Source organism: Aethalodelphis obliquidens, unplaced genomic scaffold (genome assembly GCF_003676395.1).
Source record: "Aethalodelphis obliquidens isolate GAN/ISIS:26980383/991018 unplaced genomic scaffold, ASM367639v1 scaffold70, whole genome shotgun sequence".
In the NCBI taxonomy this organism is placed as follows: Eukaryota; Metazoa; Chordata; class Mammalia; order Artiodactyla; family Delphinidae; genus Aethalodelphis; species Aethalodelphis obliquidens.
Genome location: NW_020838014.1, coordinates 3965691 through 3983634, shown reverse-complemented (window position 1 = coordinate 3983634; position 17944 = coordinate 3965691). Strand labels below are relative to the sequence as shown.

Genomic DNA, 17944 nt, shown 5'->3' with positions numbered 1-17944 from the left:
TGTAAATGTACTTGGGCAGATGGTTGCTGGTAGTGTAATTCATTCATTCAAATGTGTGCAATGTCTCAATAAAGCCCACCACCCAGTTTATGCAGGAAGTCACACTCAGACTTTGTCATACGTATCTAGTGATTATGCATTTTGCTAACCAGCAAAACTTCCCCTTCTGGTTACAAAGTGCAGTATTAACTAATAAGGGAGAATGAAAAAGACCCCTGGCCACATCTTTGCACAAACAGTTATGGCCCCATCAGATAGACAGATGGTTTTGTCACTGAAGTTGCTGGGTTGATACTGGATTCTAAATCCAGAAATGTAAAGTCCTTTCAACACAAAAGCGATGGTCAAATAAACTTCCCTTGAGTAAGACCTGGCCCCAGCCTCTCTGGTCTTCTCCCAAGCATCTTTGTTGAGGAAGTGGTCATCACAACATGAGTTAATTCACCACCCCAGTGAGCCAGTATCCACCACTGCCCTCATCCTGGCTGGTGTCCTGCACTCTATGCAATAGTTGTCATAAACAACTGCTTGGAAATCAAGTTTTTAAAACATGTCATAATTTAGGAGTCCCAGAGGACTTTGCTATTTAGTTAAAGCCTACCGTGAATCCATTATAAAAATAAGGACTTATCAGCAAAGTTTGGATTGTTTTTTTGAATGATGATCAACACTAAGTGAACATTCCATTATTTCTATAACTGAGGGGCGCTGGCCAATGGAAAGCGACCGCCACCTCTCTCCACCTGGCCCCTGGAATGGTGATGGTGTATTAACTGTTTAAATTCGCTACAACATGAATTGAACTAGACTTGACACCCGCAGATCAGATGCCCGGGTCCTACTATTAATTCCCTGAGCAAGAGTCTCTGGCCTCAGACATGAAGCTTTCCCAAGGTGAGGGCTTTTGGGGGTTTAAAAACTCCTGAAGGATGACCTCCTTCAGAATGAAAGCTCATGTGCACAAGGGAAAGCTGAGATAAATACAAGCAAGTACAAAACCAGACACTGCACAAATATTTTTATCCAAGAATTATTTCAGTGCCAAAGGAAATGCCAAAGACACTCAAGATAAAAGCCTGGGAATTGGTCACATTTGTCCCCAAGGCTTAAGAGTGTTTTTATCCCACTAAAACAAGGACAAAACACTGATGTTTTCAAGCTGAGAGACATATCAATTGTAGATTCCTGGTACCATATTGGGAGTAACCTTTCACTGTGCTGCTTCAGGTGTCGGAAACCTGTTGTTGTGTTGGGGAGACTCTAAAACAACCCATTGAAGAGATTTATGTTACAGGTGAAACAAAACAAATTGGGTTATCTAAGTAGAAATGGGACAGGCCTGGTAAGAGGGACACAGAGTACTAAAATCTAATTTTATTCAGTAGTTATACATTCCCTATCTACCCTCTGAAAATGTGTCCTACTCGTTCCTAATAAGCAGCAATGCTGAGAGGTGTGTTATCTTTCCTTTCCTATCCTCTACTGAAAGCAAACAGCAGGAGAGAAGGTAGTTTATGCACAACTAAACCAAAACCTCAAGACATTGGAATAGAGAAAAACAGTGTGCTCAGAGTCCTGTTTTATGTCTAGTGATTAAAACTCTAGAGGGCAAATGTGGGGAAAACAGTGGGATGCAAAGTGCTTGCTGAGAACATGAAGTCAAGGATGGAGGCCAGGGGCTCCAGTCCCAAACCTCCCTAGGCTGGGCTGCAGGCAGTCCCTCTCCCACCCCAACCAGTGGAAGCTGTTGGGGCATAATGTTGACAAAGCACCAGGAAGAGGCCTCCTCAGATCAGAGGGAGGCCAGGTCAGCCCCTGCACACTTCCCCAAGGTGCACACCCGCCCAAGCCAGCAGGGTGGGAGTGGAGGGGGAGGGGACAGAAGCAAAGGGTGGCTACCAGAACAATAGCACCTGAGTCCTACAGCAGGTGCAGCGCTAGCAGGGCTGGTTTTCCTAAGGGAAAGAGGAGCCTCAAGTTCTTTCCATCAAAATTCCTGAGAAATCTGCTAGCACGGCAGAGCAGCCTTCCCTGGAGCCACAGCTCCGGTGCAAACCCGAGGTCAAAGAACAGATGTGATTCCACCTCCAACGAACCCCCAATCCCAGCTTTTGATTCAAGGTTAAGTATCCTCAGGTCTCTCCTCCACATCCAGAAAATGCCAGATTATTTAGGTAATACTTCAAGGTAGCGACTGAGGGATTGGAATCAAACATTAGATTTGAAATTTCATTTATTAGCCATGAGACTTGAAGCAAGTTCCTCCCTCTCTGCTCATCCCTTTTCTTACCTGTAAAATTCAGATAGCGCCTACCTTAAAGGAATTCACATTCTAAGACAACGTCTAACATTCGATACCTGATAGATACATCTTATTACCCTTCTCTTCCTTCTTTGACCAAAATATATTTTGTCAAAAATGTGACCCCAAATCTCATTTTCTAGGCATCCACTTGGTTAAAGCTCAGTATGGAGATTTCAATGTAGTGCCTAAGGTACCTTAGTCACTACTGCACTGAATACCATTCAAAAACTGTGCTATGGGCTTAAGAATAACTCTTATTTTATTTATAATGGATTATGACCACAAGGTTACATAGCAGTAAATTCACAGTAGTGATTTATTTTTTGTAAAACAAGACTTGCAAAGCACAAACACTACCCAGAAATACTTACACCACTTTACAACTGCAGGGTCTCTGCTGGACTCTTTGAATATCACGGCACCATTTCTGTGCTGCTTTTAGTAATCAATCTTTTTTTTTAAAATGAAGCTCAATTTTTAAGTTATATTGAGAAATCTATGGTAAGGCTTCCGGGGTAGTGAAGTTGGAGCAGTCATTATCATGGAGCTTGACCTTTCTTTCTTTGTTTCTTGCTGTTTTCAGGTCATAAAGTCCTGAGGCAAGAAAGTCTAATGGACTTGCCTACAGGACAGCAGGCTCTCCAGAAGACACTGCTGTGCTAAAGCCATTTACTCCTGGGGAGAAGCCAGTGTAACCTAGGGGAAGGAGTAAAGGAGAGGAGGGAGAAGTATCTGGCTTTAGAGTAACCTCCCAGAAGATGGGTGCTGTTAGGGTATCTCTCAAACACAGGGCATACGTAGAAACACATGGACTTTCACACACTCATCTATATAAACACATCCACAAGTTATTTGCTGAGATACACACCCATCTGTTACGGATAACACAGATGTTCAGATGGCTAACATAAACATGCCGTCCATCTGGTAATTACACTCAGAGAAATGCTCACATATATAGAAACACACACCCACAAACAAATGTGCGTCCCAGTGTAGGGAGCCTTCCATAGCAGGGTTCACAGAGACGAGAGTAAACAAGGACTTGATTTTGCTGATTTCATTGAGCGGCTGCTACACTCACTCTCCCGGGAAAAAGTAAGGAGGGGCAGGGTCATCCGTTTCTGTCAGCCTAACAGGCTCATGGCTTCCCACAGGGCTACAGCCTTATCTATATACATGCACACCAAAGTGACCAGGAGACACAAGAAAGAGAGTACTCGACTACCACCAACTATGGTGAAGACAGCGGAGCACCTCATGCCCACCCAACACACACCCGAACAGCCACCATCTCCCCACTGCAAAGGAGGTCCGAGCTCTGGCAATGAGCCGCAGCACAGCACACACATACACATATACTACGGCCACTTTCCTCTATCCATTGGCTGTACAGAATTTGTCCTGTGCGTAGACAGAGGACAGAGAGGAAGGAAGGGAGATGACGACAGCTGGGCAAAAAATGGTCAAGCATTTTCTCCAGGGCTTACTTAAAAAACTTTCGCAAAACCGTTACACGTTTTGACTTAACTGATAATGCAAAGGATGGATCGATCACAAAACCTTAAAATCCCTTCCAGCTCTAAGAACGCAGACTTCAATGTTTAGTTCATGGACGATTCAAAATGGTCATTATCTTCAAAAGTACACACTTAAGAACAGAAACTATCTACCGGTTAAAACATCACCAGGGAAGAGAACAACCTCAGACATATACTCCTCATTAAGTTTTTCTACTCCTTACTGTTTAACGTTCACATTTTAATAACAGGTTGAAAGTTATAGAAAATCTATAAAATTTCAGGCAAACAAAATCTTGTATCCTGTAATGTGAACTTATCTTCTAATTCTACTAGCCCAGGGCACAGTTTACTCCTTTTCAAAAGAAGAGCTTATTGACTGCAAGAACTGAAAAGGACTGTGTTCAGTTGTATGATACAGCTTTTCTGAAAACTTACGTTTTTTAAAAAATGCCATTTACATTGTTCCCACTGCACCAGTAACTCAAGCTATTAAGAGTTTGCAAGTGCAAAGCCTTGATACAAAGATCCTGCATTTTATTACGTTGTTCTTTCGAAAAGGACTCAATACAAAGTCAGTGTAAAAAAATCAATATTCAATTTAAAACAGAAACAATAATTTCACAAAGTCTGACATTCTCCTATGCAAAGACTGGGAGAGAGAGAAAAGAAATTCCTTAATTTAAACCTTTCTTCACCCTGCTGGGAAGGCAGGCACCAAAGCCATGAATCCAACTTAACCCCTTCTGGACTGGTAATTGAAGACAGGGTTGTAAGCAGTTTTTTAGAATGCTGATGGACAGTGTCATGATTAACCATATGAATATACACGTGTGGTACTTCTGTTGCTGGGTTTCTGATGCAGCAGCCTCTGATACATTTAGTCTGGGACAGTATAACCTTTATGCAGCCAAAGTCTCTTATACATTCACCATCCCTTGCCCAGTCTCCCAAAATATATTCCTGAGAAAGACATCAAAAGGAATGTCCGGCTTGAAGGGACCTAAAGGCAAAACTAAGAAGAACAAAAGCACCACGGTTACATGGTATGTGTTTTTCATAAACGGAAACCATGTAGTTAAATAGTATGTCTTGGCTTCACACCATACCGACTGGTTTCTCCTTCCTGCTTTTCCAACACATCTTCTTGTTGACCTGAAGGCTGTGGATTCAAGGACGCTGTTTACTTTTTCAGGTACAGGTGTGTGACAAACATCAAAAGCCAATTTTGGTTTAAGACAGTAATAACAAACACTGCACCACTTGTGGAATGCATAAGCCAGAAAGGGTACATGCGAACACATACACAAAGAGCATTTGACAGTGTCATCCTTGGCTATAGCAAGGTGACTGGTTACCCTAAACACTGGGGAAAAGCGAGAGTGAACACTTTGCAAAGGTTTGCTGTGGATACAGGAAGGCAGATGGAGGAACTGAAGGCCGCTGCAGGGCTCTGCCCGTTGGCGCCTCCGCTCGCCCGGCCCGGCTGCTCCCCTGGGCCCGGGCCCAGGCAAGCCCACTGAAACCATCTAAGAAACAGACCAGGCTGGCATCATTCTGGATCGCAAGCTCGGCTCCCTCCTTTCCTTTCCCCAGATGCTGCAGCTTGCCCATTCCCTCTCCTTACTTTACTGCCAACTACGAGTGATTTAGCACCAGGGCCTAAAGGAGCCCCTGCACAGGTGGTAAGGGGCGGAGGTGATGAGCGCACAGTGACGGTGGTCAGAGTCAGGGGCTGGACGCCGCAGTTGTCCCTTGGCAGGACAGCTTGCTATAGAGCTTTGTGAGGACGTACCTCCAGGGAAATGGAGGCTCCGAGCTGAACTTGCCAGTCCCTGAGTCACAGCGTGGGTCTCCCCCTGGTGGGTGTGGAGCAGTGGGGGGAGGGGCTCCTGCCGCAGCCTGAAAGGGACATCCTAGCTGGCATGCCCTCCCTGGGACCTACCTGGGGGGTACTTCACCCTTCCCTACGTAAACAAACAATCCGTGGGGGCGGACCTGAGGCTGTGCATGGAGCCCGAGGGCACACGTGAAGAGCCAGGTCCTGGGCGGCTCTGAAGGCTGGGCTCCCTGGCCGGGGCTGCCAGCCAGGTAGGGTGTGGTGTGTTTTGGGAGGGTGGGGGTGGGATGGAGCGGGGTCAGGTAGGCCATCACTGGGTTAGGAAAGAGCTACCTGCTCAAGCTGGTAGGCAAGCAGGTCAAAACCGGGGCAGGTAGATTCTCTCTTTGGGGAAAAAAATAAAATCATTAAGAGCTGTAAACTGACAGTGCACGTTTGTCGTTGTGATCTTTCTCTGCAGAACCTAAGGCAACAGAGAACAAAGACGAAGGCAGGCGTTTCGTGAATGGCCCGTGGCTCCCATGGTGCCGGATGTTTACATGTACAAACACGTATGGACATGTCCTGTCTGGTTCCCTGAAACAGGACAAAGACGTGTCCCCAGAGGCCCACGAGTGGGATGGCCAGAAGCCAGGGCAGGGCTGGGTGCTGGACGAAAGGCAGGGACGAGTCGTAAGGCGAGGTTCCCAAGAACCTCCAGCTCCGCTTTGGTTTGCAGCTGTCACAGAAACGCCAGGGAACGGCTTCTCGAGAGACGTCCCATCCCCAAGTCAGATGTCATCAGTCACTTTTTTCCAGGACGGACATCTTCTGCTTCCTTCCAAATAAAGTGCAGATGGTCAAAGGACCCTGGTCTCTCATCTGCCAGTTCAGTCAGCAATGAAGAATAATAAAAACAAAGATGCCCCTCTGGTATACATATATATCTCTCTATATATTCTTTTTTTTTTTTTAATAAAGCCACAAATATAGAACTTTTAAACTGACGTCTCAGACTGTAAGCGAAGGACAAATTTGTGAGACTTGGGGTCTATGAACTCTTCCGAGAGCATGATGAACGGAATTTTCTTCACATTGACTACGAGGCTGAAGTCCAAGCATTTGAGGACAAAAACGAGTCCATCCCGCAGCCCGCTGGTCACGGCCTCATCACTGACGAGCCGCCACTGCATGGCGAGCCAGCGCTCCCGGTCGTACTGCAGCGTGGGACCCGTGCTGAGGTACCGCTCGAGGAAGGCCTGCAAGGACAAGCGGAGATGCTATTAGGGAGGGAGCGCCTGCTCCAGGTGGTGCTGCTGGGGGCTGCCTGCTCTCACTCCTGGGAAAACATGTCCTCCCAACAAACCAGGATGGGCCCGCAGATCACACCCAATTCCATCAGGACTGCCCCACGGAGTCCCTGCTGGGGAGGGAAGGCTCCCCTACTTTCTCACTCTCCAACCAGAGGGTGCCAACGGTGGTAAGCAGAGAGGCGAGGAAGGCAGGGTGGCTGGTACCCACGTCTGCCCAGAAGCCGTGGCTGAGGCACCAGCCGCCTCTAAGGGCCTGGGTCCCATGGCCCAGGCCACGGCTTGTACCTGTTCATAGGTCGGCCTCCTCCCATCCCGAGAGCTCCTCGGGGCAAGTGCCAAGCATGGAAAAGCACTCTGGGAATGTGAGCAGAAGAAACACAGGGATATACCTGCACACACAAAAACGCATGCTCTGCCCTTACTGCTGTGTGCCTCTGGATGAGCCGCTTAACCTCTCTGCGGGTGGAGGAGATGACAGCGCTAACGCACAGGGCTGCTGTGAGGACGAAGTGGTTGACTCTAACCGTCTCACGGTGCAAGGCTGTTTTATGGGGGATGGGGTGTGCGCGTGGCAAGTCCGGGGGATAGCCGGGCCCCACATCCACCTCCCTCTCTCTCGGCTCTAGCAGGGCGGAGCTCCGTGGGTTCCTCGACATTCCCCTCGACATGTGCTGTTCCTCCTGCTGGATGTCGTCCTTCAGCAAACTCCTCCTGGCCCTTTAAATCTTCTCACACCACTCCCTGAACCTCTCAGACAGGCGAACATGTCCTCCTTTAAGGGCCTCTAATCATGGCATGACTCCCGTGTGACATTTTACTTTCTGAACAATTACTGCCAACTTGCTTGTCTGAGGCCTATACTAAACTATACTCTCCTGGAAGGCAGGAACTATTTTTTTGTTTTTGTTTTTGCGGTACGCGGGCCTCTCACTGCTGTGGCCTCTCCCGTTGCGGAGCACAGGCTCCGGACGCGCAGGCTCAGCGGCCATGGCTCACGGGCCCAGCCGCTCCGTGGCATGTGGGATCTTCCCGGACCGGGGCACGAACCCGTGTCCCCTGCATCGGCAGGCGGACTCTCAACCACTGCACCACCAGGGGAGCCCAGGAACTACTTTTTAAATTCGGATTTTCCATGTGCCTGGCATATGCTGGGGGGCTCAAAAGCGTGTTACATCAATAAATACATCGATTTAGCTTTGAGAAAGAAGAAGAAAGAATGAACCAGGGATCCAGATAGAAAATATTAGGATAAAACATTCTGGTCCTAAACACAGGTCACAGATGGTTTCTAAGTGGTATCCTCCAACCACACCTCACTGCTGCTGCCAGGTACATTATTTCTCATCTATAAGCATATATTCTAAGGCAGAAGGGAGAGTTGTGCCTCTACCACGACACTCACTCATATAAAAATAACTCCTATGTGGGCAATTCCTGGCGGCCCAATGGTTAGGACTCAGCGCTTTCACTGCTGGGGCCCAGGTTCAATCCCTGATTGGGGAATTAAGACCCTGCAAGCCACGAGGCATGGCCAAAAAAAAAAAAAAAAAAAAATACAACTCTTATGAATCATAAGGAAAAGAAACAGCTCAATAGTTAGATAAATGAAATTAATAAGACAATTTATAAAAGAATAGAAAATTAAGATATGAAAAGATGTTCTATCACATTAATAGTTAAATATGACTTCAAATAATAAAAATCTATTTCCCTCCTCTTAGATGGGCAATGATCAAAAAGAATGATAACACCCAATGCTGGCAACGGTAAGGGGGAAATAAACGGTCTCATATCCTAAAGGCAAAAGTGTGAAACAGTAACACCCCTTAGAAGGACAATTTGGCAGGATCTGTACCTTTGATCCAGCTGTTCCTCTACTAGAAATTTATCCTTCAGAAATACTTGCATAAACGTACAAACACATATGTAAAAAAGAGATATTCACTGCAACACTGTTTAGACCAGGGATTGGCAAACTTTTCTTTAAATATAAATAGTTTTGGTGTTGCAAAGGCACACACTGTCACAACTACTCAACCCTGCTGTAGTAGAGAGAAAGCAGCCGTAGACAATCTGTAAACAAAAGGGTGTAGCTGTGTCCCAATAAAACTCGATTAACAAAAACCACCAACCCCTGGTTTAGACTAATGAAAGATCTTAATCTAAATGTGCATCAGTAGGCAATCCATTAAACAAACCATGGTATTCAGTGGAATAAGACGCAGCTATTACAGGGAATGAGTCAGATCTGTATAACGGAGATTGCGAAGTACTGACATGGAAATATAGCCAAGAGACAGCTTTAAGTGAAAAAAGCAAGTGTCCAAACTTTACTTATATGGTATGAGATCCCATTTCTGTTTTTCCTTTTTTTTTTTTTTATCCATTTCTGCTTTAAAAACACACACACACAAACACCTGAAAGAATATACCCCTACTCTTTATATCAGTAAGAACTGTCTGGGTTAGGGGAATGAAAACTTCGCTTTGTACATTATACTTTTCTTTAATGTTCGGATTTTTATACAAAGATTATTAGTTTTAATTCAGAAAAGTATACTTTTTTTAAATGAAAAAGAAAGCAACCGGGAAACTTAAAAAAAAAAGAAAAAAACCTTGAAAAAGGAAAACCACCACTTCCATTCTGTGTGGTACGAGCTATCACTTTGCACATGCAGACATATTGTACTCACTTGTAACCACAGTGTTCAAAGCTTTTTGCATTCTGTTTTTTGTAACTTAATATTCTAACAAGGATTCTTCCATGTTTTAACAGGTGAAATACTGTACTATGTAAGCCACTGTTCTATTTTTAACTCCAGTTTGGAGTTAATACAGATTATTTTGCAAAAATCACGTGCATATATATTCATGAGTATAGCTGACTGTGCTGAGTACTTTTTCTAGGAGAGGGATTAGTGAGTCAAAGAATATGGGAAACATTATGGCTTCTTAATGAATATTTCCATATTGCTTTTCTAAGGATCGTTACTGGTTAGTGACAATGCAACCAGCAGTTGTATATTACAAGGCAATGTATGAACACAGGTCCTTATACTAATAATATCACTACTGTGTGTTATCTGTGTACTATATGCAAGCTCATTTACTTTCTACCTCATGATTTACATGTCATGCTGCCATATTTAATAGAATTCTCATACAACAATCCTATCAGGTAGATACTACTATTATCCCCATTTTATAAAAGAGGAAACAAGTGAAGAGTAACTTAGGCCAAGTCACAAACCAATTAGGTGGTGGAGCCAGGATCTGAACCCACTTCTGTCTGAAGAGAGGTCCTTTGCTGAACCCTTCCTCTACTTTGCCTCCTTGGCCACAGCCCTCTATTAGATGCATGGTTGTTTCTTGTAACAGCCCCAAAAGTGTGCTCATGTCATAATCCCAGAGAGCATTCAGTAAAACTAACCCCCTAAGAGCCAAAACACCAAAGTGATGGCACGTTTTCTATGGTTGATAATAATGGCTATTTATTTGGTCCTTATATTATGACAGACGCTGTTTTAAGCACTTCATAAGAATGGACTCTCTTAGTTCTCATGACAACCCAATGAGGTAGATATTAGTATTATCCCCAATTTACAGACTAGCAAACTGAGGCACAGAGCCATTAGGCTCTTGGCCCAAGGTCTCCCACTAGTTGGTGGAGGTGCCAGGTTAGAGTAAGTCAACTTGGCCCCAGAATCCGCAGAGTAACCTGAACTACTACCTGGACTGTCTCTAAGTGAAAGTCTTTCCTCTGCTTGAATCTAGAGGCCTTCAAAGGCACATTTTAAAAACGATGGTATCAAAACAACATAAAATAAGTGAGAATCATTAATTCTTATTAGTTGGTGCTTTAGAGAAGCCTTTGATTTTATCATTCCTGGTAATACCCTAAAATGGGACTTTCCAAGCTCGGTGACAAGTCGCACCTTTGGGGTCATGCTGTTGGTGATGCAGAAGGCCAGGTGCTGCAGGATGCTCTCCATGCTGTGGTAGTGCTGCTGCCGGGTGGTGCGCAGGTACTTCTGCAGAGCCCGGGCCATGGAGGGGAAGATGGCCTGGGCGGCCTCCCTGGGGTCCATCACCTCCCCTGGGGCTTTCTGCTGCTCCTCAGCCTGGAGACGCTGGATGTGGACGAAGGCCTCCTCCACTGCAACCACCAGCCTGCAGGCGATGAAACGCAGCAGTCAGGACCGTGGTGCAGGGCTTGAGAACAGAGTCACACTGAATGTGGGATGACTCCTCCCAGTCTGCCACCAGCTCACGCAAGGCTCCAGTCCTTAGCTGACACTCCAGATGGTTGGGAGAGGAGGGAAGGGGAAAGGAAGGCAAAGGCAAAAATAATACGTGGAATGGGGGCTCCAGGGTGAGGAGGAAGGAGGCTGGGGGTCGGAGATGACTTCTGTTCTCAATTCTGCCACTAATTTACTCGGGAGACTCAGTTCAGTCCCTTTCATCTTTACAATGAAGGGTTAGATGAAAAGAGTTTTAAGGCCCCTCAGACTCTGGCTACAAAAGGCTCTGCTTGCACTGAGAGGTGGCTGGTGGTGCGGGAGCAGCCTTACGGAGAGCCAGAGCTGTATCCCCGGATCCAGCCGCCCATACCAGCAGCCCCTGGGAGAAAAGAAGGAAGGGGCCCAGCACACATGATGAAAACCATCTCTGTCCACTTCGGCTAATGTGATCCGATCTTGAAAATCAGCAAGAGCCTGGGGCTATAGGGCGGGCCACTCAAAGTGCGGGCTGCCGGCCAGCAGCTTCATCATCAGTTGGGAATTTTAAAGAAATGCAAATTCTTGGGTGGGCCCCACTCTAGACCTTCAGAAAAGTTAAGTATCCGTTGTTGCCGTTGCCGGTAGGGCCCAGAAGCTGAGATCTGTGTTTTAACAAGTCCTCCAGGTGATGCTTTTGAATGCTAAAGTTTGAGAAACACTGGAGCAAGATTCCCTCCAAAGGCCCAAGCAGGTCATGTTTATAAACTGAAATTTCATTCTGGTTAAAAAAAAGTCTTACAGAGAACAGACTGTGGGTTGCCAAGGGGGAGGGGGTTGGGGGAGGGAAGGAGTGGGAGTTTGGGATTAGCAGATGCAAGCTGTTATATACATAAGATGGATAAACAACAAGATCCTACTGTATAGCACAGGGAACTGTATTCAATATCCTGTAATAAACCACAATGGAAAAGAATACGAAAAAGAATGTACGTATATGTATAACTGAGTCACTTTGCTGTATAGTAGAAATGAACACATTGTAAATCGACTACACTTCGATAAAATAAATTTTTGAAAAAGAGTGTTAGTATGCCATTCAAAAGAAAAGTGTGTTACAGGCATGCTAGTGTTGGGGGGTGGGCAGTGTACCTGGCTCTCCGCTTCTTCACCCGCCGTTCATGTTCCGCCTCCTCATAATACAACTCGTTGTGGCTCGAGTCCCTGCGCCGAGCAGCTGCGGCGATCATTGCCCGGGACTGACCAGTGGCGTTATTACTGGGGCCTTTGGGGGAAAGGACGATGGAGGAAGGACAGTTTTAATGCCTTGGGGCTGCGAAACAGAGCAGAAAACTAGTCCACAGTCTGTCAGTACCGTCTGCCCATCCCCTGTGAAGCACATACACAAATCCCAAAAGCAACTTCCCAGAAGGGTGAACAGGACCCCTGCTCTGCGTTCAAAATGCTCACAAGAAGAAGGATATCTCCCCAAACTCCAACTTGATGAGTGGAAATGGAAAAAGAACTCCGAAGGAGATGAAGAATGCCTGACAATTAAAATGCTGGCCAAAAATAGCACAGACTGTGCTGAAGATGTTACTTACCATCTGTTACATAAAGTTCCATTTTGGCCATGAGGGCAGCTGGAACATTCATTTCAGCGACAAGACAATGGGAGAGAATGAGAGGGATGGGGGGAACGGGACAGAGGAAAAAGAGAGTCAATGGCCACGGAGACGTTAACCACACACGTGCTGGAGGGTCACGGTAGCCACAACTTTTACAGAAAATACCCATGCTTGGGGTCTTGCAAAATGTCATGTTTATTAATACACACCTAGAACTCCTGGTCTCGTTCCCCTGACCATGACTGCCTTAACTTTTTAGAAGGACGAGGCGGACTGTACGCTTTCTTACGTAGCATCTACTTAATGGCCTGGCTTGCTAGTGGGATTCTGCACTAGGTTTGTGAAATTTACCAACCCTTTAGGATTCACAAGCGACTGCACATCTCATAGAGCCAAAAACAAAAAAAGGGGGAGGATATTGTCACTAAAACTGACACCGCCTATAAATCACTTGACTTGTTAACAATATGATCCTCTTCTAGGCTTTGCAAAGCTCTTGCCCTGACCCAAGGTACCTGGCAAGAAATGACACCGTGTCCTGTTTCTTGCACTTAACCATCTGATAGCCCGAAACACAGCTCTGATGTCCCCAGCCTGGCCTCCGGCCTCCAGCCACCCACTCAACTCTGGTTCTCAGCCAGGACTGACAAATGCCTGTAAGAATCTCACCAGAGGCCTGAATTATAGACTTAATGGATTGGGGTAGCTGAATCTTCGGTAATTTATCCAAATTCTGAAAAGCAGCCTTTTCCTATGAGCTTTCAATGTAAGATGTTCACAACAGGAGGCAGGAAACCCACATCACTCCTGTTTCATGTAGTTTTCATAAAATCCTCAAATGAATGAGTCTCCCACATATGCAGACGATCAATCAACATTTCTCTAAAAATATCTTTGTCAGGAAAAAAAAAAAAAAAAAAGGAAAGGAAAGAAAGGAAGAAAAGACAAAAGAAAAAGAAAAAAGGAATAATTGTTCTGAAATGAGAATGTACCATAAAGGCAGACCCTGAGAGGGGCAGAACCAAATGGAACATACAGTTTAATCTAAGTACTGGGTTGGCCAACTGCTCCCTGCACCCACCAGAGACACCACTTCAAGGCACGTACCATCTACGTTGTAGACTTTCAGCCCGGCCATGTGCTTGGCTGCTCGGAATTTGGAGGCTGTTAGGAGGTTGGGGTTATAGATGGTGAAATCTTTATAGTAATTTTCCAGAACCACCAATGCTGCTCGCTGGATACTGAGAAAAGAAGGCAAAATTAATGCAGTTTTTCCAAGCAGGTTCTATGTGAAAAAAATCCTCTTTTGGAGTCAGGTAAAATAACGGGTCACCAAGGATAACCGCACATAGAAGGCTCCTGGGTTTCACCACATCTTTTGTCTCCAGAACAAGAATTTAAAGATGAAACTCAGGTCCCATCGTTCAGTGGCTTCTGTGCCTTCTCCCAGGCTACATCATTAGCCACATCCCATCTAGCCAATACGCGAGAAAGGAATGTTATACCTTCTAATTTAGATTTGCTTAGGCTACACAGAACGTTCCTCGTTTTCTCAGTTTACGGAAGAGCAAATTGAGGACCCCAAAAAGGTCAAGGACTAACAGATGGCTGCAGAGCTACTGAGTGAAACAACGAAGTGTAGATTCAGGTTTGTCAGGTCCTAGAGCAGCGTTTCTACCTACACCTCATTGCCCCTGATGGAAGGAATGTAGGGTTTTCAGTTTTCTGTAGGTCAAAACAACACCCACACGGGGCAAAGTGCACTGGAAAAATACTGGCTGCAAACACTAGTTAATCCTGATTCCTACTCTTCATCCCATCCATCCCAGGCCAGCGAGAGCTCCCTCTTTCAGAGGAAACAAGATCCTTTTCCCTGAGCCCCCTGAGGCCTCAGCTGAGACCTCACTCTTTCTCGGTCTACAAGGCCTCCTGCTCCGTGGGTTGCTGTTTCCAGTCCTCCGCAGGGGTGTGTGAAGAGGACTCCACTTGCCAGTGTCCTACGATCTTTAACCTGTCACCAGCTTGGCCCCTCTGAGAGCAGCAGAGGAGCAGAGAAGAGGTAGCAGGGTGGGTGAAGGGGGCACCCATACTCAGTATTGGTCGCAAAAGAACATGCTCTTGGGCACAGATACGGGACACTCACCACTTCAAAGAGTGACCTGTCATAACACAGCCAGGGATTTTACATACCTCATCTCATCTGACCCTCACAATCGTTCAAGGGAAGAAAACCAAGGCTGAAAAATCTATGACCTGCAAACAGGACACATCTACCAAATGCCATATTTGGAAGAGCTGGAACTCCAATCTGTTCCTTCTCCCAGATGTGTGGCCACTGTAGGACAGTGTACGTACGCACCGACCTCTCCAGGTCTCTAAGATGTTTACCAACCACCAGTGTGCTAAACTCCACATAGTTATTTGTATCTTGCCCTTTATATTTTTCTTCCTGTTTCCCTGCTAAGTAGGTGAGCTTATAAGGATTATTTACAATAGCCTGGGCACCAGGATAGGGCTGCCTTCGATTCCTGGATGACCACACTGCCTTCTACAGCTCTCCGAGTGGCTCAGGGTTCTTCACACCAAGACAAGACAGCCCCTAACCCATCAGCTTGACACTCTGCCAACCCAGTCCTCAGCTCCCCTTGGGGCTGTGCCCCCAGAGTTTAACATGGAGTCGAAAAACAATCTAGAAGTCAATCAGCTAACCTCCTTGAGAGCAGAGTCATGGCAATGCTTTCTTACTCATATCCCCACAGTGCCTCGATCCATGATCCGCATTCAGCTGGGGCTTAGTATCAACCTAGATATGCACACTCATGCGGGGCTGGGGAAATCTGGGAAGACCAACTTCCTATAACAGAAGTATAAGATTCCTAAGAGCAAATTCACATTCAAAAGCCCTAGTCATTTAGTCTTCCAGTTGCCCACTCACCACTCTCATATTTAAGAACCTATGTCAGCCAAGCTCTGGGAATGCAGAGATAGGGTGGGAGGAGCTTCTCCTTGCCGGCGTTATGTGGAACAGAAGCTCTGTGACCACGAACTGGAATACACAGGGGCTGAGGAAGCGCAGAGGGGGGCTTCTAAGCATCTAGGACTTGGGTAGGCATAAGAGCAGCTTCCTGAGGAAGTGAAGTGGCCCTTGAGTTGAGGTCTGTGTGTCACAGATCTTTGTGCAGAAGTCCTCTTGGCTTCCACAGACACCCTGCCCGGCGGATCCCCGGCTCAGCATGGCCAGCCTCGGCTCTGTCCCTGTGTCCGTGACATTCTCGCACGGGCGGGGCACGTGCTGCTTCTCCACCTCCTGCTCCATCCTGAGGCTGACGGCGGCCTCTGCCTGCTCGCTGATCACACACGAACGCTCCCTCCTACGCACCTCCACCCGCCTGCCCAGGCACTGCTTTTCCAAAGTCTCTGGGCTTCTTGGAGATGAGGAGCCCCTCTACACAGAAGGAGGTCTGTTCATGTGCACAGACTTGCCGCACGCAGGCTACTTCATCCCAGGCTCCTGTGCTGACATGGACACATCTCAAGGGGCCTGGATTCCAGCAGAGAAGTATTTCCCTGATCAAGATTTAAAACTTAAAAAGGCAACTCAGAGGTTATGCTCAGGCCCATCTTCAAAGCAAACCCTCTTGTGGTTGTGGGGTTTGGCTTTTCTGTTCAGCCAGCCCGCAAGGAGGGGCCCAGGGCACCACACTACCTCGGCCGGGGCCTGCAAGGCAGAGAGGGAACGGCTGGACCGGAGCCTGGCGGCCCTGTTTCCCAACCTCTCTACCCCCAAAGCCACCATGCCGCCCAGAGAAGGGGTGTCCGTCCACACCCAGCTCTGGCAGGAGCCTTGCTCTCCAAACTGGGCAAGTCCACAGTCAGCATTACGCCAGAGCCCTGGGCGGCCTGGGGAGGGCTCAAGGACTGGACAGGAGCCTCCCCAGGCTCGGGAGCCTTTGCTCAGAAAACCAAACAAGGGGCAGGGCTCGGGTGATGTTTTCTTCCTTCAGACCCGTCTCAACAGAGAGGCACCAGAAAGCCCCAGAATCAGCTGTGGACCTGCCTGCCTCCACAGGCTGACAAGCTAACACAGGAGCTAAAAAAAAAAAAAAAAAAAAAAGTTGAGATTTGGATTAAAATCCAATCTGCCTTTCTTCACCTTTTTTTTTTTTTTTGGCGGTACGCGGGCCTCTCACTGCCGTGGCCTCTCCCGTTGCGGAGCACAGGCTCCGGACGCGCAGGCTCAGCGGCCATGGCTCACGGGCCCAGCCGCTCCACGGCACGTGGGATCTTCCCGGACCGGGGCACAAACCCATGTCCTCTGCATCGGCAGGCGGACTCTCAACCACTGCGCCACCAGGGAAACCCCTCTTCACCTTTTTGAAGAGAGCAGACTGTAATATATGACGTAAGTCTTGCTGGTGAGTCAGGGTGATCACCAGCCCCAATGAGGTACCGGGCTGTGCTTCGTATGCACCAGAGGGGGGTGTCAGAGCCCTTAGGCGGCCGGGCTTCCTCCTGGCGCCCATGCTGCAGTCACCTTGAGTACTCACAGCCGTTTTCTCTCATTCTTCACCATGTTCTCTCTCACGACTGGCTACCAAAGTCGTTCCTAGCTGCTGTCAACCTCGCTGCCTCAGGCAATGATCCTCTGTTCTTGTACATCTTCAACCTTGGTATAAATAGAGAAAATGGGCTTTGCGGCACCGGAGTGAGGCGCTCTGCTCGGGCTAGGTGATATCCGCTCCAGTACGGCAGTCCGATGTCGATTTCAATCCCAAATCTAAGGGCTTTCTCATTTCTGTTCTGGCTCCTGATTCATGCTCTGGACTGGCTGAGTTTGTTAGATAACTTCAGAATAAAAGAAATCTACAACTACTATATCATTTGGCATCTACTGAGGGGACCCCACCCTGCAGGGCACCCTAGCATCAGCCTAAGTTATGCCTCCACAATGCCAGGATGCAGGAGCACCCCTGTCCTCAGCCAGTGTTGGGGTTCAGAAGCCCCCTGCCTCTGCTCCTTGGCATCTTCCAAATATGGCATCTCACAGGGCCGAAGCAGGGCTGATTTCTTTCAGGAAGCCTTTTCCAACCCTCTGGTCCCCACTGACCTGTCAGGGGAGTCACACGGGCGAGGCTTGCTCTC

General features: G+C 47.2%; 1 protein-coding gene across 4 annotated transcripts in view; it reads right to left on the bottom strand.

Moving 5' to 3' along the window:
- Positions 1-6301: 6301 nt before the first annotated feature.
- VANGL1 (VANGL planar cell polarity protein 1) overlaps positions 6302-17944 on the bottom strand; it is a 47603-nt gene continuing 35960 nt past the window's right edge. For all 4 annotated transcript variants that reach the window (XM_027091170.1, XM_027091171.1, XM_027091172.1 and 1 more), the window contains 4 exons: positions 13910-14043; positions 12327-12459; positions 10893-11127; positions 6302-6903 (listed from right to left, as the gene is read on the bottom strand). In XM_027091170.1, the coding sequence (XP_026946971.1) occupies positions 6643-6903; positions 10893-11127; positions 12327-12459; positions 13910-14043 (763 nt within the window). In that variant the 3' untranslated portion in view covers positions 6302-6642. The remainder of the gene's footprint in view (positions 6904-10892; positions 11128-12326; positions 12460-13909; positions 14044-17944) is intronic.